The sequence below is a fragment of the Nelumbo lutea genome, chromosome 3 (genome assembly GCF_056320005.1).
Source record: "Nelumbo lutea isolate HS-2025 chromosome 3, American lotus-T2T, whole genome shotgun sequence".
In the NCBI taxonomy this organism is placed as follows: Eukaryota; Viridiplantae; Streptophyta; class Magnoliopsida; order Proteales; family Nelumbonaceae; genus Nelumbo; species Nelumbo lutea.
The window spans coordinates 93,958,857-93,980,423 of NC_142686.1; the positions used below are offsets into that span (position 1 = coordinate 93,958,857).

The 21,567-nt window shown below is 35.6% G+C and overlaps 1 protein-coding gene across 1 annotated transcript; it reads right to left on the minus strand.

The window, feature by feature from the left end:
- Positions 1-452: 452 nt before the first annotated feature.
- On the minus strand, positions 453-14,337 carry LOC148866940 (mitochondrial ATP-independent inner membrane protease subunit 1a-like). Its single transcript, XM_088980313.1, has 5 exons — positions 14,069-14,337; positions 13,756-13,980; positions 13,460-13,570; positions 12,980-13,043; positions 453-854 (listed from the first exon to the last, which is right to left on the minus strand). The coding sequence occupies exons 1-4, from the start codon at positions 14,180-14,182 to the stop codon at positions 13,020-13,022; spliced, it is 474 nt and encodes a 157-aa protein (XP_088836439.1). The 5' UTR covers positions 14,183-14,337; the 3' UTR covers positions 453-854; positions 12,980-13,019.
- Between the last annotated feature and the right edge of the window lie 7,230 nt (positions 14,338-21,567).

Below are 21,567 nucleotides of genomic sequence, written 5' to 3' on the forward strand. Positions count from 1 at the left end.
TGGATTCAATGGATTTTGTTTTCAACAAATAGGTACGTTGTCCTAAAAAATTCATGTTTTATCCCACTCATTCAATTTGCTATTATTTCTAAAACATAACTAAAAGTGTCAATTGACAAAATTGGTCAAATTTTATGCAAAAAGTCCAATTTTCAAGTTTTCAATTAACCTATTAAAAAATCGTGCTTAACCAAACTGGCCGCTATATATATACACATTTCCAAAATGAATTTGGGCTTTCCAATTGTATCTTTTTAAATCATCTCTCTCTCTCTCTCTCTCTCTCTCTCTCTCTCTCTCTCTCACTGAAAATGAAACCATCTCTTTAAGTCTGGCATTTTGAGTTCAAGGGTTCTTTGTTTGCACTTAATATGGTTTAATTCAAAATTTCAAATTCAATTCCATTGTTTTAATTCATAACAAAAAGAGACGTACTGTGGATACTATTGGTGTATTCACAAATTTCATGGCTTAACATTCCCCCGACTCCATTGTTAGTCTCCAAATAGTTGTTGGGCAACATGCTAAATAAATAATAGAATTGTAGAGATTATCAACATGCTAAAGAAACACATCCAAAATTGGACCAGCTAAAAGAGAAAACAGAGTACAAGGAGTTTTAGTTCACAATCATAATCCTTTTCTGCTAAGATTAGGAAACAATTATAATTAAGCTCTCGGTTGTATGTGAGGTTGAACTCGTAGCTCAGTCCCGTCGGAAATTCAATTCTGAGGTGGTGAAAGAAAGAAATTCCCATCCACGCAAGAAGTTGCTCTAGTTCAAGCTGTTTTCTTTGCCCACCTTGATTGAAGATTAGAAAAGCAATGAATCTTGATCCCTTGACTCTTTCAACCTGTATTGCAGAGAGATGAGTACCATTGCATTTTAAATGCAACGAAAAGGCTAAAGAGCATCTCCTTAAACAAGGCAAAATAAGAGCAAAAATCCAAATATGAATGCCATTAAGAAGAAAGAACATCTTAAATAAAGGTAAACTAAGATGGTTTTCCACATTCATCCCTTGTCAATTTGCTATCCTGATGTGATGAAAGATGGAAAGTTCCAGACAACCATTTGACAATATACATCCATTTCTAACATCAGACAGGTTCATGGTGAAAAATAATTGAGCCAAGAGTTCAGATCTGCTCCCAACAAGCCATTACAGCCACACATCGGGAACATCTCCCTTCTCATTCATGGGATGGAAGACGTTCCCAATGTGTGGCTGCAGTGGGTTGTTGAAAGTGTTTGTTGAGAGCAGATTTGGTTTCTTGAGCTAGCTAAGATATATGGGAGCTAAAATAGTATTGGAGCCAGAGAAAGCATATGAAGCTACACTAGATAATCAAAAGTTAGGTATGTACAACTCAAAAGCCAAATCAAAATACATAATACAAAACCTGTTATTTTTTTTAATGGTAGTCACCTTAAAAGGGTCAACTCATTACCTAATGTTGGCCCCAACTATTCCAGGTCTTGAGAGGAGCGAATAGATACAGACCTAACTTTTGCTTTTTTTTAACAAATAGTAAAGTCTAATTGTATTAATAAAAGGTCCTGATAAGAGGGTTTGGGCGATTGATCCATAGAGCAGACTCGAGGAATCTGATAAGAGGGTGGAGAGTAGAAAGGGAGGAGGTTCCCTTAACTCTTCTACAGTTGCAGATGATACTATCATTTTCTATGAAGGAGGGAACCTCGATTGGATCCGGAATCTAAAGTTGATAATACAACTTTTTGAGCAGATATCTAACCTCAAGGTAAACTTCGACAAGAGTTGTGTGGCGGGAGTGAATGTGAACGAAAGAGACCTAAAGGAATCTATAGATGAGCTAGGTTATGCTATTACAGATTGGCCCCTGACTTAATTGGGCCTCCCTTTAGGAGATAATCCTAAGAGTGTCAGCTTTTGGGTTCCGGTAGTGGAGAGGTTTGAGAAGAGGCTAGCGGCCTGGAAGAGGAGTTATCTTTCTTTAGGTGGAAGAGTCTCTCTCATTAGATCTACCCTAACTAACCTTCCTGTTTACTTTCTGTAAGTAATAAGATCCCCTCAAAGGTCTCAAATCTTTTGAAAAAATTAATAAGGAACTTTCTCTGGGAGCCTGGAGAGGAGAAGAGAGATCATAGGGTGAGTTGGGAGGTGGTCTCTAGGTGTAAAACAATAGGAGGTCTAGGGATTGGTAATTTCAAGAAAAGGAACATGGCTCTTCTAGGGAAGTGGTTATCGAGGTTCTCTTTGGAAAGGGATAAATTGTGGACTAAGATTGTGGCTAGCATTCATTGGCTGGAAGACAATGGCTGGGATCCTGGAATCTTGGCAAGGGCTTCAACTGCTTCTCCTTGGAAATCCATCCACAATCTGCTTCCAGTTTTCTCCCATTGGATCAGGTATGGTCTAAATTCTGGTAACTGAATAATTTTCTGGGAACATCTTTGGGTCGGGGATTCTCCTCTGAAAGACAAGTTTCCTTCCTTGTATGCTCTTTCATACTTGAAAAATGAACCCATTTCTTCTTTCTTAGTCCCTTTAGCTTCCACTCCGGGCTTTGGTTGGAACCTTGGCCTGCATAGGGCAATTAGGGATACGGACTTGGATAGCCTGTTGCTCTGCTAGCCTCCCTTGAGGGTGTCTTCCTAAACCCTGCTAAGGAAGACACCAGATTTTGGACCCTTTCTAGCTCTAGTACCTTTTCTTGTGCTTCTTTCTTTGAAACTTTAACTCAGCCTCCTACCCCCATGGGGTTATCCTTTCCAGTTAAGGAAATTTGGAGCAGACCTATTCCTCCTCGGGTGGGGTTTTCTTGTTGGGAAATTTTCCTAGAAAGAATCAACACTTTAGACTTATTCCAAAGAAAGAGACCCAACTATTGTCTACTTCCTAATAGATGTGCTCTTTGTAAAGCTGATGGGGAATCTGGCTACCACCTCATGGTCTCTTGTAAGGTTGCTAAATCTATTTGGGAGTGAGTTTTCTCCCGTTTTGGGTGTTCTTGGTATCCTTCGGAGACTGTCCAAGGTTTGTTTTCCCCACCTTTTTTCAGTTGGCCTAAGAAGCGAGGGAAGACTATGTGGAGGTGTATTAGGGCAGCAGTTTGCTGGTCTTGGTGGGAAGAAAGAAACTCACGCATATTTTCTGACAAGGAAAAAACTTTGGAAGATTTGTTAGATCGAATCCTTATAAGAGCGGTCCACTGGCTAAAATCTTTGGAGTTGTTTTCAGATTGTCCTATGGATGACTTGCTAAGAAACTGGAAAGAGATTTCTTTCACTGCAAGATGCAAGAGGACTCTTTGTCCGTTCTGGTCCCCTCCCCCCTCGGGCTTTTTAAAGCTGAATTTTGATGGCAGCAGTGTAAGGAATCCAAGGCCCTCTGGGATTGGAGGAGTCTTCAGGAATGAGGAAGGGATTGTTACTGCTTTATTCTCTGGCCCTATTGGAGAAGGTGACTCTCTTAGGACTGAGATCCTTGCAGCGCTTGAAGGAATTCGAAGAGCAAAATATCTAAATATTAGACGTTTGATTCTGGAAGGTGACTCGAAGGTGGTGGTTAATTGGTTGAAGACAGAGGACAGTGGTTTGTGGAACTTTAACAATGAGAAAAGACAGTTCTTATGGCTGGGTAGGGACATAGAGATTCAGTACAGCTGGGTGAAGAGGAGTGCCAACTCATTTGCGGATGGGTTGGCCAAGCAATGAGTGAATAGAGAGGCTGCTTTCTGGGCTAGTTTTCAATTTTCTTTACTTTCCCTGAGTTTTCTGATTTTTCGGGAGCTAAGTTACTTTATCTCCCTTTGTATTCCTTTCCCTCTATTCTCTTAATTTAATGAAATTGATGCTATTGATAAAAAAAAGGTCCTGTGTACAATGAGTTGCTGTACAAAAAAGGACCTAAAAAAAGGGCACCCCCAAAAAAGTATAATCAGAAGTATTATCTTTAAATTCAGAATGTATAGATATCCAACTCCCAATAGCTTCTACAATCAAATTAATGACCTCGGCTTCAGTAGCAGATTTGTTCTCAAAAATCCTTTTGTTCCTTTCTGACCACACAGCCCATAGCACTGCCGAAGGGATGGAAAACCAGTAGATTTTCACTTTCTTGGTTAATCTAGGTAGATGCCACTCCTCCAACAGAGCTTAACTGAGACTGGCATGCACAAATCTAGGTTCAGAGCTTTTAAAAAAAAAGATTCCAAACTGTTGAGCTAAACTTTGCATTGAAGGAATAGATGCCCAGAGGACTCCACCTCCATATTGCATAAACAGCACAAGTCTGAAATGTTAAAGCCTTTTTCTGAACATCTCTTTGGACAGGCACCTCACCAAAGCTGTCACCCAAACAAAAAACTTGACTTTTGAAGGAACCATATTCCCCAAAATGGCCTGACTGGGAAAAGGGACTTCAGTCTTCCCACTATAAAATTGTAAAAGTATTAAACTGTGAATTCACCTGACTTGGTCCACTTCCAAACTCTTGAGTCCTGCAAATTAAGATTTAACTGCTGGTTTTGTAACAGAGCAAGGAAATCTGCATCCTGTTGAATCTCCCAGTCACTAAAACTCCTCCTAAAGGAAGGAGTCTAGCACAATCTACTTTCATAAATCATGAAAGAATCAGCCACTAAGGCTTCATTTTCTGAAGCCACATTATACAAGGCAGGGAACAACTCTTTTAGAGTGCTTTCACCATTCCACTGGTCTAACCAGAATCTGATTCTTCTTCTATCTCCTGCTTTAATCTGATTCCATATGGTTGAGCTAAACTTGGAACCCATATTCTCACATTTTAGTCTTGTAGACCAAGATTTTACCATTGCACCAAGTAATGGCCCCTTATGATGTCACCTTCTTGGCTTGAAGGAGAAAAAACTGGCTATTGATTTTAATATAAAAAAAAAAAATAGATTCCTCTATAATGGGCAGGTTGGCCCATATTGGAAAAGTATATTTATAGCACTGCCATAATGGGCAGGTTGAGTACTCCTAGATTCAGCATATACTCACCAGCTTGGGGGTAGTTTTGGAGCAGAATGTTTATGTTGTGTAGTATTTACAAGAGCAGACTTTTTTTTTTTTAAGTTGTGGTCCATGTAACTAAAAGGATGAGTAGTATATATATAGTGGGATTTGAGTGGGGTAGATCACTGTCTAGTCTCTTCCCATAATATCCCGTTTAGTCTTTTGTCCCCTTTCTTTTTCTTCTTTTTTTTATCAGAAAATCCTTTGACCTCTCTTCTCTTTCTCCTGTTTTCTCCTTTTCTCTACCTCCTAAGGTTGGCTGCAGATCAGATGACTCAAATGCAGTATTGACACTTCAACTAGTCTAGAAGGAAAAATGTTGTAACTTTTACTCGCTCATTTTCTTATGTTAGTAATAGCCACTTCCACATAATCTAGTAGCCACTTAACCATATTTTAAGAGTGGCTTCCTTTAGCAGCCATCGGAAACAGTGATTTAAAAGCCACGCCTGGCAAGGCGCATTTCAGGGTATGTGCCTCGTCTAGGTCCTAGGTGCAGCCCTTTCAAAAGGCGCACTTTGAAAATTTGATGTTTTTTTGCTTTTTTTGAACATAACTGCTGGGCCGGGGGCTCCGCCCCCGGACCCCGTGCCACACCCCTCGAGGCAAGCCCAAACAAGTCCACATTAGGTCTTAGATTCTTACTTTTCACACAAAGAATAGTGATTTTATAGTTTTAATAAGACATTTTATTAGGATGAATGAATGAACAACATTATCAAATTGGGGGTTCTCGGAGAATCAGGAATGTAATATGTTTTACATTACATTAGCTATGTGAAGTAATGCAATTGAGTGAAAAAAGATATTAGAGGTTTTACATGCTTGAAAATGTTTTATATGTTTGATTTTATTTTTAAATTCTCATTTGAATATGCTTTACATCTTATATTTATGTATTTTAATTTTAGATAATAGGTTTTTAAAACATTATTTTAAAATTTAAGTTTATATTTTTATTAATACTATGTTTACATTTTTTTATTTTTGTTATTTTTTGAATTTTTTTGACATTTTTTTTTTATTTTTTAGCATTTTTTGTATTTTTGCGCCTTGCTTCAAAAAGGCGCACCTCGCCTTGCACCTCAGGCGCAAATTGACCCCTACGCCATTTTTGCGCCTTGCGCTTTTAAAACACTGATTGGAAATGCATAAAATACCTTGCCCATATGGCATATCGTGCTAACAGCATGACCTAGTGTGTTTTTTATTCTACACAAAAATATGCATGAAATTAACGTGTCCTGTTTCTACTGTAGCTACAATAGTCCGAACCAGTAAGGAGAAGAGGAAAGAGAAGGAGAAGAAGGAGAAGAGAAGAAGAAAGATGAAAGAATTGTTGAACCTGATAGCTAAACCCTATCAGTCGACCTCTTAATAGCGATTAGGCTTCTAATTAAATGTACAAGGACTAAACTGCCCCTACTTAAGTATGGGACAGAGAACCTCTAATAAGACTACAACATAAGCTCATAACTTAACCAAGGTGAGTTGACTAATCTACCCTTATTCGGCTAACTCTAACACTCCCCCTCAAGCTGGAGAATATATGTCATATAATCCTAGCTTGTTACATATATAGTTCACTCTCCCTGAGCTTAAGGCTTTTGTAAACAAATCTGCCCACTGATCACCTGAGCTTACATGTTCTGTGCTTATCTCTCTAGTAAGAACCTTCTCCCTCACAAAGTGGCAATCAATCTCTATGTGCTTTGTTCTCTCATGAAAAACAGGGTTGGATGAGATATGGAGTGCAGCTTGATTGTCACAGCACAACTTCATAGATTTATCCATGTGGAACCCGATTTCTTGTAGGAGATTCCTCAACCACACTAATTCACATGTAGTGTGCCATGGCTCTGTACTCGGCTTCAACACTGTTTCTAGCCACAACCGTCTGCTTTTTACTCTTCCACGTCACAAGATTTCCTCCAAGAAATGTGCAATAACCTGTAGTAGATCTTCTATCAGACACAGAGCCCGCCCAATCTGTATCCGTGTACCCAACTACTTCAAATTTTCCTCCTGGTTTATACAATAGCCCACGGCCTGAAGCTCCCTTCAAATATCTTACAATTCTAAGAACTGCATCCTAGTGAGATATACGAGGGTTCTGCATAAATTGGCTCACCACACTGACTGCAAAGGAGATGGTCTGGTCTCGTGATAGTCAAATAGTTCAGCTTCCCCACTAGTCGTCTATACCTTCCAGGATCATCAAATATTTCCCCTGTATCACTGCTCAACTTAACATTTGGTTCCATAGGAGTCTCAGCCGGTTTTGCACCTAATAGTCTTGTTTCGTCCAATAGATCGAGAACATATTTTCCTTGGCACAGGTTTACACCTTGTCTTGATCTAGCAACTTCTATACCCAAGAAATACTTCAATGTCCCAAGGTCTTTTGTTTGAAAATGATTTTGCAGAAAGACCTTGAGTTTGTCGACCCCCAATTTGTCACTGCCAGTTATGACAATATCATCCACATAGACCACTAATAAAATCTTTCTAGCTTTTGAGTCATAATTGAACACTGAGTGATCAACCTGTCATTGTTTTCATTCCAAAATTCTTCACCACTTCACTAAACTTCCCGAACCAAGCACGGGGCGATTGTTTCAACCCATAAATTGCCTTTTTCAGTCTGCACACCTTACTAGCCTCCCCCTAAGCAACAAACCCAGGTGGTTGCTCCATATATACCTCCTCTATAAGGTCACCATGAAGGAAGGCATTTTTTATGTCAAGTTGAAATAAGGGCCAATCATACATAACTACCAGGGAAATTAACACACGGACAGAGCTAATCTTAGCCACTGGAGAGGTCTCCATATAGTCCACTCCATACAACTGTGAATACCCTTTAGCAATAAGTCTGGCTTTCAGACGCTCCACACTACCATATGGCAAGTATTTAACAGTATACACCCATTTACAACCCACAACATGCTTACCAGGAGGAAGAGTAGTGAGCTCCCACGTGTGAGTATGCTGAAGAGCAGAGAGTTCCTCCTCCATTGCCTGCCTCCACCCAGGTGAACTAAGAGCCTCTTGGACATTGTTAGGTATGGAAATATATGACAATAGTAAAACAAACTAGCGATGTAAGGCGGAAAGGCGAGATACTGAAACAAAATTGGAAATGGGATGGAGAATAGAACTACGTTTACCTTTCCTTAAGGCAATGGGTAGGTCAAGTCCTGAAGGTTCAGCAACAGGAACAACGATAGGATCCGCGGACAAGGTAGAAGCTGGAGGAGGGGCCGGTGTCGTTCGACGTGTATACACTTGCTGAATTGGTGGTCGTTCAGTAGGGATCTGCACAGGATGAGGTGACGAGTCAACTCCAACAGAAACACCCGGAACGGGATCACTGACCGAAAGAGGAAGAGGAAGTAAAAGTGGAGACGAAGATGCTTCAATTCCTGAGAAGAAGGGAACTGACTCAAAAAAGGTGACATCAGGACAGACATAGCACTTCCGAGTAATGGGATTGTAACACTTATACCATTTTTGAGTCCGAGAGTAGCCAAGAAAGACACACTTAATGGAGCGTGCATCCAACTTGTCTATTCCAGGACTCAGATTGTGAACAAAGCATACACAACCAAAGATACGAAATGTTAATGGAAAGGGAGACAAGGTGGGGAACAAGATAGAGAAGGGAGACCGACCATGAAGAATAAAGGAGGGCATCCGATTAATGAGGAAACACGCAATAAGTACAGCATCACTCCAAAACCGTTTAGGAACACTCATATGATGAAGAATAGACCGAGCTGTTTCAAGGAGATGACGGTTCTTCCGTTCAGCCACCCCATTTTGTTGAGGAGTGGATGCACAAGAAGTTTGATGAATGATGCCATGCTGTTCTAAATACTGTTGAAAGGAAGTTAGAAAATATTCACGACCATTATTTGAACGAAGAACTTTGATTGGAACACCAAATTGTGTATGTATTTCAGCATGGAATTTTTGAAAATTTGAAAATAATTCACTCATTTCTTTCACTAAATAAATCCATGTCATTCTTGAACAATCATCAATAAAAGTGACAAAATACTTGTAACCATTATAAGACTATTTTGATCGGGCCCCAAACATCTAAATGAACCAAAGCAAAAGGACTCAACATACGACTTTCAACTCTAGGACTGAAGGAAACACGACGATGTTTCCCAAACTGACACGACTCACACTCTAACACTGACAAATGACTCAAAGACGGAACTAGTATCTTGAGTGCCTTGAGAGAAGGATGTCCTAGTCGACAATGCCACTGTAGAGGAGTGAGTGAAATCTAAAGTGCAACTGATGATCCACCACCGTCAAGGTAATACAATCCACCAGCTTCATGCCCCTACCAATCTTCTTCCCCGTCCTGAGATCCTGAAAAACACAAGAGGAAGGGAAAAAAGTAACAGAGCAGTTAAGAGTCTTGGTTAATTTACTAACAGACATAAGATTGAATGGAAACTTAGGGACATATAGAACAGATGATAAAGAAAGAGAAGCCATGTCAACATTGCCAACACCACAGATGGGAGAGGAGGAACCATTGGCAAGGGTAACAGTTTGAGATGTGGAAGTTTCAGAGAGAGAAGAGAACACACCTGGAGTCCCGATCATGTGATCAAAGGCTCCAGAGTCAATAATCCAATGAGAGGTTTTAGATGACAAGCAAGCTATACCTGAGTGGGCAAGAGTAGCAGTAGTGTGCTGTGAAGTGGACTGAAGGAACCACTCATACTCATCACTCCCTTCCGGAAATAGATGTAGATGTGGAAGGAGTTAGGTCTGCCTGTTGATTATCACTAACCTCAATCCCACCAGCAACAACATGATTGGCCCATTTAGAGGGAGGGTGGCCATGAAGATCATAACAAAAGTTTACGGAATGTCCTTCCCTGTCACAGTGGGTACACTTCCTTGTAGAGCTGCCTTTTTCTTTGCCACGGCCTCCCCCTGAGTCACGACCACCACCATGACCTCCTCGGGAGGCATGTCCTCCCCCTTTCGTACCATGTCCGCCTCTTCTGGCTGTCACAAAAGCTAATCTATCAGACTGTGTGGGATTCTCTGTCTGTCCCAAAGAAATCCTGCGAAGCCGAGCAAACACTTCCTCAAGTGTAGGAAGGGTAGAGCCCCCCAATTTTTGGGCTCTAACTGGTTCATACTCTGAGTTCAACCCCACTAAGAACCTTGTGACATCTAGTTGTTCCTTCTATTGTTGCTGAACCTTAACATCTGGAGTGAGAGGATGATAGACATTGAGTTCATTTCTGAGGTTCTTCATACTGGCATAGTACTATTCTAGGGTTTTATTTCCTTGTTGCAGACCAAAGTACTCTTGATAGAGCTGATATACCCTTGTAGTATTATCTTGCCCAGAATACAGCTTCTTGGCATGTTCCCATATGTCCTCAGCTATATCTAAGAACATGAAGTTGGCACTTATTTTGGGTTCCATACTGTTCCATTGTCATGTCATGATTTGAGCATCCTCCTGTTCCCAATCATCAAACCCTAGAGAGTCAACCGATGGTTTATCTTCTTTCACATGCTTCACTTTTCTCTTTGCCTTGAGAAAAACTTCCACCGACTTGGCCCATGGAACATAGTTCTCACCATTCAATTTAATTGAGGTCATCTGTACACCTAGATAGTCAGAGGAAACCACCACACTAGGTTTCTGATCACTACAGTCATCTCCTATTGCTGCCATGATACTCTTTCAATGCTGCCTCTAATCTGAATTCCCAATCACCAACTAAGTGCTGCTGTCAAGAGTTTGATGTTCCAGAACCTACAGCAGTCCCTAAACACAATGATAGATACACGCGCCTTTGTTCTTATCCACACCACTACTGATTTCACAAAAAAAAAAAAAAAAACACAGACTACATCGACATTAATTCAGCACTTACTAACCACATGCAAGCTCTCTTACAACTACTCAACAGAATTTGTGCATCACAAGCACCACCACACAGCCATAGCTGTCACATACAATACAGACCTGCTTTAATGCTTTTAAGAGGGCACCATAAGACCAACAAAAACTCAACTAGTACCATTGCATTACACCTTGCACCATTCGGCCACCTACAGTAGCAGCCCTTACACCATTTGGTCACTGTAAACACAGCCTGTTCTTGGAATTTTTCCAAGAACCAGGGCAACAACCAACCTAGTTCTCTAGGTTCTGATCAGTCCTCTCAAGTTCTTGAAGATTTTCAACCCAGAAATACCAACAGCACACAGAGGAGAGATAACCAACCTTCGTTTGGGAGCTTCAGCCAACCATTCACTGCTAAAGTTGTTTTCTTAGGAAAGGAGGTTCTGTGCACCAGAAAAAAAAAAAGAAGAGCTGTGATGTTTCAGGCCTGGGACGAACCACTTTTCTCCATTGACAGCCCAGAGAAGAAAAGGAGAGAGTTGAAGCACGAACTGAAGTTGTCACGAACTAAAACAGGTAACGAACTGAAGTTGTCACGCTCTGATACCATGTTTCTACTGTAGCTATAGTAGTCCGAACCAGTAAGGAGAAGAGGAAGGAGAAGGAGAAGAAGAAGGAGAAGAGAAGAAGAAGAAGATGAAAGAACTGTCGAACCTGATAGCTATACCCTATCAGTCAACCTCTTAATAGTGATTAGGCTTCTAATTAAATGTACAAGGACTAAACTGCCCCTACTTAAGTATGGGACAAAGAACCTCTAATAAGACTGCCACATAAGCTCATAACTTAACCAAGGTGAGTTGACTAATCTACCCTTATTCGGCTAACTCTAACATGTCCCAAGTCCCAACCCTGCCCCCCAAAAAGAATAATAGACAAAGTACTACTATTTTTTATCCCTCATGATATTATTGAGATTAAGTTTTGATTGATTTAAAAAAATGGCAAAAGCATTCCATCATGTCACCATGGACTTTCAGGTTTATGTGGTTACATGGATTTCCTATGATGTGGATAACTGACACGGAAGCTATAGACATCCATCTGAAGAATCACACACTAGATTATCCATGTATATAGTTTTACTGTCCACATAAACCTCATACCTCACCATGTCTTGCATTTTCCCTTTACTACAATAGCCTTTATATTTCATTTTTCCCCCTCAAATGAACTAGAGTGAGCATTATATATATTTCCATCACATCAATTTGAGGTTTTCCAATTTGCTTTCTCTCAATTTTTAGGGTTCCTGTCAAATTCCATTTCCCCATTTTCTGATTGATGTCATGTCAAGGACACCAAAAGAATGGAATAATTATGAAAGAGTTTCTCGTAGAGGTTGTGCAAGCCGCAGGAGACTGCCTGGCCATAGATAGAATACAAAACAGGAACACTTTATTTGGTAACCCCTTCAACACCTTTTTATTATTGCATGCTGATATGCCAAGTCTCCTTTGGGAGTTTAAGCCCTAGCTATGTAGTAAACAAGATTCATGTGGAGATGTGGCTTGTCAGCTAGTTTTTGCAACTTTTAGAAGAAAAGGTACTCTTTCTTCACCACTAAGACCCATTCTTTTGAGTCATTTTTTACTAGATTGCAATTAGAGTTTCCCAATATATTAGAACTTAGGACTTGGGAGGGAAGAGTCTCAAGTGATTAAGTGGAATTTCTGTTTGTCAGGTTCAAAAAGTTAGAGTTCATTGAGATAAACGGTCACTATTGTGACTCACCCAATCAGATAAACAATTATAACCATGGTCCTTGAAAAAAATTTGAAAATTACTAGTAGCAATCATCACAAATCGTTTGTTCCAATGAAATTTAATAAGATCTTAGCTTTGTACTACTACTAATATGCTCCCCAAAGTACAACATTTTCTCATGCCCTTTTTAATATATTCTGAAATCCTGACGAATTGAGTAAAGCTGGCACATCCAGGGTTTTAAAAAATGGTTCAAATGGGTAATAAACAATACGTAGCTACAGTTGTACCTGCAAGATGCAATGACTTTTACCCTCGTTGTCCCAATGATCAGAAACCTTCAGGTGGCCATATCTGAAGATGCAAACCCAAAGAAAGCTTTAATTCCTAAATGTTAATTAGTCGGATGAAAAAAGCTTTGCTGCAATGAAGTTATCAGTGAGTCACTAAGAAAAGAGAGCATGCAAGGGCCGTTCCGACGTTAATTCACATGAGAAGTGTCAAGTCTCGAAAACTTCTTAACATGCAGAAGCTATGAACTATTAACATCTTAGAACCAGGTTTATGTTTTGGTATCTCTATTTCTAGTTTCCCATTTTAGAGACACAGCATACAACTCTCAAGGTGCCTCCAATTAGTATCAGAAATCAATTGAACAGCCTTACGGAACTTCGTTTCATAAGAGATACAACTTCAGTAAAAAAATTAAAAAATAATAAATAATAAAAGTTTTCATTCTGCAATTGCCCAATTCAGGAAGAGAAACTCACCCTGAAAAACACTTTTCCTTGAATCAGTCCATACGGAACAGCTCCAAAGTGTCTTGAATCATTGGAGGCATATATGTTGTCCCCCTGAATCCAAACATGGCCTTTCGGCACCTTTCCATGTAAAAACAAATAAATAAGTAAATAAATCCTAAAAGAGAAGAAAGAAATTCTGAAAACCATGAAAGTCCAGATAGCACCACAAGAAACAAAATATAAATCCTAGTATTAACCATAAAATTCCAGAACCCCAATTGAAAAGAGAAGTGAGAAAGCACGGAAAGAGGGAAGTAGCATACAACGACAGTCTGGCATCGGTCGCTGTTCTTGGGGTCGACAAGGAAGGTCACTCGATCGCCTTCCATACCCATCACACGCTTGGTAATAGTCTTCCTAGGGTTTTCCGGCGACCGTACGAGGACGATGTCGCCGGGACCCACCTTCCCGAGCCTGGTAGATATCCTCTCCGTCAAAAGCAGGTCGCCCGTCAGATTCAAGGTAGGTAGCATACTTGGACCGTACACCTGCAATTCCAATTTCAAACCCCATTATACTTGCCACCTTCAAAGAAATCGAGAATTATACTCGACTGAGAGAAGAAGAAGAAGATACGAGAGTGGGAGTGCAGATGTAAGTGTTGGTGACGTGGAGAACGCAGAGGAACTTGGCAACTATGAATGTTCGATCCAACGCTTCCTTCGCTATGCTCCACCATTGCACCGTCATCTTCTCATCACATCTCTTCCTCCTCCGCTACCGCTAGGCGCTGCCGCTGTTGGCCGCACGCCGTGGGGTTTTAGGCATTTAGCGTTCCAGGTAAGGCTGCAGCTTGGGCCGGGTTGGATCGAACCCAACCCGAAAATGTCAGGGTTGGGTTGGGTAGGGTTGATACTTGGATTACGGTAAGAGTTAAAATTTATGAATTCAATTTTACTTGGGTTGGGTTAGGAGGGCAACCCGACCCAATTCGTATCGGACTCTATATAAATATAATAATATTATATATGGTATATCATTCTATGCATGATAACTGTATAGCCCCATCACATATTATTATTTATTTCTTTTAAGATAATTAATTCGATTAATCCCAATTAAAAATATTAAAACCTTAATAACATATTTTATGTTTTTGAATATTTTATTCTATATCTCCTCTCTTGTTTGTCACCCGTATGTTGCCCATAAAAAAGATTTATTAGTGGGGACCCGTGCGATACATGGGATTTGTCAAGGAAAGATAAACAATAAAACACATAACAATATACAATTGTTTTATATTTCTAATTGTTTAAATAATGATTAATTATTTATATTTCATAATATTTTTAATAATTTTTTATAATACAAAAATAACAATAATTTATTTTAGCTAAGCTTGTTCATCAAATTGATGAAACCAACCAACCCGACCAAATAGACCCGAATTGCTCAGTTTCTAATATTTCCGATTGAAATTGGGATCAGTTTCATTGTGACCATTTGTAAATTGATCAAAATCGAATGACCCAATCACAGATATATATATATAATTTTTTTAATATATCTACTTTTTTAATATAATTTTTTAATAGGGGAAAGTGAGGAAATTCTCATATTTCTTAGTCTCAAATATTTTATATTATAAATTTATTTTTTAATAATGTTAATGTAATTTTTTAAATTTAAAATTAATTTTTCAATGTAATCAACCCAAACCAATACAACCCAATTTAGTTGGTTTTTACTAATGGTGAGTAGATTTCAGGCAACCAACTCCCCAACCTGACCATGTCAATTTGGTTGGCCAAATAGCCTACAACCGAACTAAGCCAGGTCGTGATCAACACTCTTAATTTCATCTAAATTAATATTTTGATCTCTAATAAATAAACGTAGTTTAAGTTTTCAATGTAATCTTTTAAACCAATTGAGCAAATCGAAAATCAAACCAAACCAATACAACCTGGTTTAGGTGCTTTTCACTAATGGTTACTAGATTTTAGGTAACCAACTCCCCAACCTGACCATGCCAATTTGGTTGGCCAAATAACCTATAACCGAAATAAACCAAGCCGTTATCAACACTCCTAATTTCATCTAAAATAATATTTTAATCTCTAATAAATACAAGTACTTTAATCTCCAATAACTATTAAAAAATTATAGCAAAAATGCACAATAATTGAAAATATATTGATAATAGAAATAAAATAAATAACTAATACAGATAAAATAGTCATAAAAATACTAAAAATACTAAAAAATATATTAAGTTAGTCAATAAATATTGTAATCTCAAAAATACAATAAATACAATAAGTATAATAAATTAAATTTAAAAAGTTAAATAACAGTAGTTTAATATCCAATAATTATTAAAAATTTTATGTTGAAAAACAAAACAAATATAGATTTATACATATTTATTGAAAATATATTTATAAAAAGACTATAAATAATTGTTGAAAATACAACAAATATTAATTTTAGTATATTAAATGTATAATAAATATAGATTAATATTTTAAAATAATTTATTAATGAATATTATTTTTTTGAAAGTTATTTTTCTAGAAGTATTAATTGATATAAGTGAAATTGGTGATTTAAAATACTATTTAGTTATTTAAATAATATCCTGATTTCAATTTTATAATTTTAATTATTAATTGAATTTAATAGACTATAAAAATATAATTTATTCTATTATTATAAAAATTCATTATTAATTTTTCATAATTTCGTTATTTTAACTATTGAAAATATAGTTATGTTAAACATTTCGTTATTTAAAATATTTATTTATTTAAATATTTAAATAGTATATAAAATATTTAAAATTACTCATTATTTGAATTTAAGATATTGGTTATTGAAATATTTAAATGATATTTTGTTTTTTTAATGTTAAATTTCTATTATTTGAATAACAGTTAATTTGAATAATCTGAAAAATCATAATTTATATTTTTAGTGCATAATTTCGTGATGAGTTTTGTAAAAATGTAAAACTATTAATAATATGATTATTATTAAATCTATAATAATAATTTTTGGTGTTTTTAATAAATATTTTAAAGTTTATATTATTATTGCATAATTTCATTATTAATTTTGTAAAAATATTAAATTATTATTATCATGATTATTTTATTTTAAGATTTGTTATTTTATTGCATAATTTCGTTATTTTAACTATTCAAAATATAGTTATGTTAAATATTTCGTTATTTAAAATACTTAGTTATTTAAATAATACATAAAATATTTAAAAATACTCATTATTTGAATTTAATATATTTATTTATTGAAATATTTAATAATCAAACATTTTTAAATGTAACTATATAGCTTTTTTTAGTATTATTATTATTTAAGGTATTTAGTTATTGAAATATTCAAATAACATTTTATTTTTTAATGTTAAATTTCTATTATTTGAATAACATTTAATTTGAATAATCTAGAAAATCATAATTTATATTGTTAGTACAATAATTCGTGATGAAATTTGTAAAAATATAAAACTATTAGTAATATGGATATTATTGAATTTATTATAATTATTTTTTGTGTTTCTAATAATCATTTTAAAGTTTATACTATTATTACATAATTTCATTATTAATTTTTTTTAAAATATTAAATTATTATTAATTTGAATATTATGCTATGATTTTTTATCTTAAGATTTTTCTTATTTATTGCATAATTTTGTTATTTTAACTATTTAAAATATAGTTATGTTAAATATTTTGCTATTTAAATGTTTAAATATTATATAAAATATTTAAAAATACTCATTATTTGCATTTAAGATATTTAGTTATTGAAATAGTTAAATAGTTAAATATTTTTCTATGTAATTATGTACCTATTTTTAGTATTTTATTTATTAAGAAATTTAGTTATTGAAAATTGAACTAATATTTTTTAATGTTAAATTTCTATTATTTGAATAATCTGGAAAGTCATAATTTATATTGTTAATACATAATTTCGTGATGAAATTTGTAAAAATATAAAACTATTAATAATATGAATATTATTAAATCTATTATAATTATATTTTTGTGTTTTTAATAATTATTTTAAAGCTTATACTATATTACATAATTCCATTATTAATTTTGTAAAAATATTAAATTATTATTAATTTGAATATTATGTTATGATTTTTTTATTTTATTGCATAATTTTGTTATTTTAATTATTTAAAATATAGTTATGTTAAATATTTCATTGTTTAAAGTATTTTGTTATTTAAATATTTAAATAATATATAAAATATTTAAAATATTCATTAATTGAATTTAAGATATTTAGTTATTGAAATATTTAAATAATTAAATATTATTCTATGTAATTATTTAGATATTTTTAGTATTTTATTATTTAATATATTTAGTTATTGAAATGTTGAAATAGTATTTTATTTTTTAATGTTAAGTTTCTACTATTTAAATAACATTTAATTTGAATAGTCTGGAAGGTCATAATTTATATTGTTAGTACATAATTTCGTGATGAATTTTGTAGAAATATAAAATTATTAATAATATGAATAATATTAAATCTATTATAATTATTTTTTGTGTTTTTAATAAATAATTTAAAGTTATAATATAATTTGTTAAAATATTTAAATAATTTTTAAAATTTTAATTTAAATTTATTTCCATAGAAATAGATAAAAAGTGGCAAAGAGGATAAATAGGAATTAGAGATAATTTGGAGAGAAATTCTCTAGTAAATTAGAAATAAGTTAGGAAATAAACAGGAATTGGAGATGATTTAGGAGAAAGTGGGGGAGTTAGTTTAGGATAAATTTTAGAAGAGATTGTTGGGGCCAGCATCTCATTGTTTCTTTTAGAAAATGGCATGGAATAAAAAAGTAAAAAATTCAAAAAAAAAGGAGAAAAATTCAAACACTTTTTCTTCTGAATTTTGCACTTAAAAGAACCAAAAAAAAATCAACAAACAAATACTAAAAAAAATAGGATTAATATATGTAGTGAAAGTTGAGTTAAGATATGAGATTAAGAAGTTCTACAAGATTATAAGGGATGGGAAGAAGGTTGAGTTGGGCTCAACCTGAAGATTTAGGGTTGAAGGATTTAGTTAGGGTTAGGGTTAGGGTTGGATGGGAGGTGAGATGAGAAAAGTGCCCATCAAGTTTTGAATGAGGAAGAGACATAGACACCTCTAAGACTTGTAAACCAAACATATGTATTCTAAGTAGGCACCTCTAAGACTGAGAGTAGGGAAAGTTTCTAGCAAATTGGTTTGTATTAGTTTCACATCAAACCTGGTTTACATTAGAATGTAAGACATCCTTCTTATAGAGACTATCCACGGTGATCACAAGTGGGTCATTCTCGTCTTCCTATTCCTTTCTTCTTTTGTGTAATTGCATCTTTGTCATCCCATAGAGTTTTCAGCTTGGTGAAATAAAGTGAAACCAATTATTGCTCCTGTTGCAAATTAGAAATTTCACGTTGGATTCAAGGTTCAAAAAATCGATATGATATGCTCCATATCAGGTGTATCATATCCCACTTTTTTTTAATAAAAAATACTCTTTTTTAACTCCTCAAAAACAAAATTTTGAAAAAAAAAACCATTTCTGTGTGTATCTATCGTCCTGGATTTGCAATGCCGAATATCCATAGACTATACAACCAGCAATAATCTCCTTAGAAACAGAATTAATATTCCAAGAAGCTACAAAAATCTAAACTATTAGACTCACGCCTTTTTATAGTACCATCAATGAAACCCTGTTTGTTCTTGGAAACAAGGGCCATTGTCGTAGATGATATGAAACAAGGGCTTGAGGGGTCATCAGTCTTGCTAAAGGTGTTGGATGTTGTCCCACTTGACGCCATTGGATCCAAACAGTGAAATGACCAAGCTGAGATCTTGAAGACTCAAAGCTGAAGAAAAAGTTAAGCACAAAACAGAAATATTTTTGTGTGTATATTCAATTGAATCAATAGGTGTTTACAATAAATAAACACTGGTACCTTTTACTTTTGGTAACCAAATAGCTAAATAGGGAAAAAAGAAATCAAGAAAGGAGAAAAATTTCGCTTTTGCTTGGACACAAAAGGTAAAGATACAACAATATACAAAGTAATAAATTCTCAATCAGATAACATGTTATTAGGTATGTCTCTTGGTCTCACTTCAATTTCTTCACCCACTGACTCAATGGATATTAGTTAAGACACAGGAGCCACCGACCACATGGTGTGTTAAGTTTCTTTGTCATCCACCGTTACTGCTATTGGCTCTTCAACTATCAAGTTACCAAAGGGGTCCAGTGTGCCTGTTACCCATATTGGAACATGAGTTCTTTTGTGTTCCTTCTTTTGGTTTTAACCTTATTTCAGTGCACAAACTCATCACATAATGCCAATGTGTTGTAACTTTCTCTCATGATCATTGTCTTATACAAGATGTATCATTGAAGACGATGATTGGAGCAAGGTGGAAGGTGGACTCGATTTTTTTCATACTAAGAAGCATACCATAGCCACTGTTATCTCTCATGACATCTTGCACAAACGGGTGGAACATCCTTCTAGCAATAACAATGTTCAATTACTACAACAAGACCTTTTTAACTTGTTCATTATGATATGGCTCTCATTATTTTTTGAGTATAGTTGATGATTTTTCATGAAGCACTTGGGTTAATTTAATGCATCATAAATCTAAAACTCATGCTATTTTTATTTCTTTTTACAAACTCATTGAAACCCAATTCGGTCACCAAATCCAACAAGTTAGAAGTGACAATGGCCTCGAGTTTGGCTTGGATGATAATTGTTCACCAACAGAATTGTGTTCATACTCCACAACAAAATGGAATTGTTGAGCAAAATCACTACCACATCATTGAAGTTGTTCGTACCTTTTTGTTTCAGGCCAAACTACCCACTTATTTTGGGGGAGATAGTGTGTTAACAGCTACCTATCTCATCAATTGAACACCCACTCCACTCCTTTTTGGTAAAAGCCCATATGAAGTCCTTTTTGGTTCAAAGCCTTCATATACATACCTCTATGTGTTTGGTTGTTTGTGCTATGCAACTATAACAAATCCTATTCGAACCAAATTTGATCCATGTGCACATAAGTGAATTTTTTTAGGGTATCGAGTTTATGACCTTGAAACTCAAACAATCTTTATCTCTCATGATGTTGTCTTTTATGAAAATTCCTTCCCCTTCTCATCAAGTGAAACTAGTTATTCTCCTATTTTACCATTACCCATGCCAGACTTACCTATTACTCCACCTATTGGATCGGTGGCCCCATCATCTTTGCATGAATCATCCTCAGGTCTCTCTTCACCTTCTTTGCCAATTTCTCCCTCATTGGAGTCTTTTGCCCCCCCCCCCCTAGGCAGTTCACAAGAGAGTGGCATGCACCATCTCATACTTGCAAGATTATCATTATCAAATTGCTACTAGCTCCTTGCTCAATCCATCATCTACTTCCTTGATAGGAACATCTATAAGTACATCACACCTTCTCTCTTGTGTTTTATTATACGATAAATTATCCCCTGCTCACAAAGAATTTTCGGCATCTATCTCTTCTACCCAAGGATTTCAAAGTTTCCAGCAGGCTATGCATAATCCCTTATCGAGAGAGGTTGTGGCTAAGGAGATTCAAGCTATTGAAGTTAATAATACTTGGACCCTAACTTCACTACCTCCAAATAAATTATCCATTGGATGCAAATGTGTTCACAAAATCAAGTATAAATATGATGGTTCCATTGAAAGATATAAAGTTCACCTTGTTTCTAAGGGAATAATCATCAGACTTTTTTTCATGTAGCAAAGCTTGTAATTGTTTGTTGTCTCCTTGCGATTGTTGCAGTCCGCCATTGGCATTTATATCAACTTGATGTCAATAATGCTTTCCTCCATGGAGACCTAGAAGAAGAAGTTTACACGGATATCCCTCCCGATTTTACTTTACGGTCTTAAACAAGCATCTCGACAATGGTTGCCAAATTATTTACTACCTTGATTGCAGTAGGGTACACTCAGTCACAAGCTAATCACTCCCTCTTCGCATGCTTGATTGCCACTTCTTTTACTGTTGTTCTC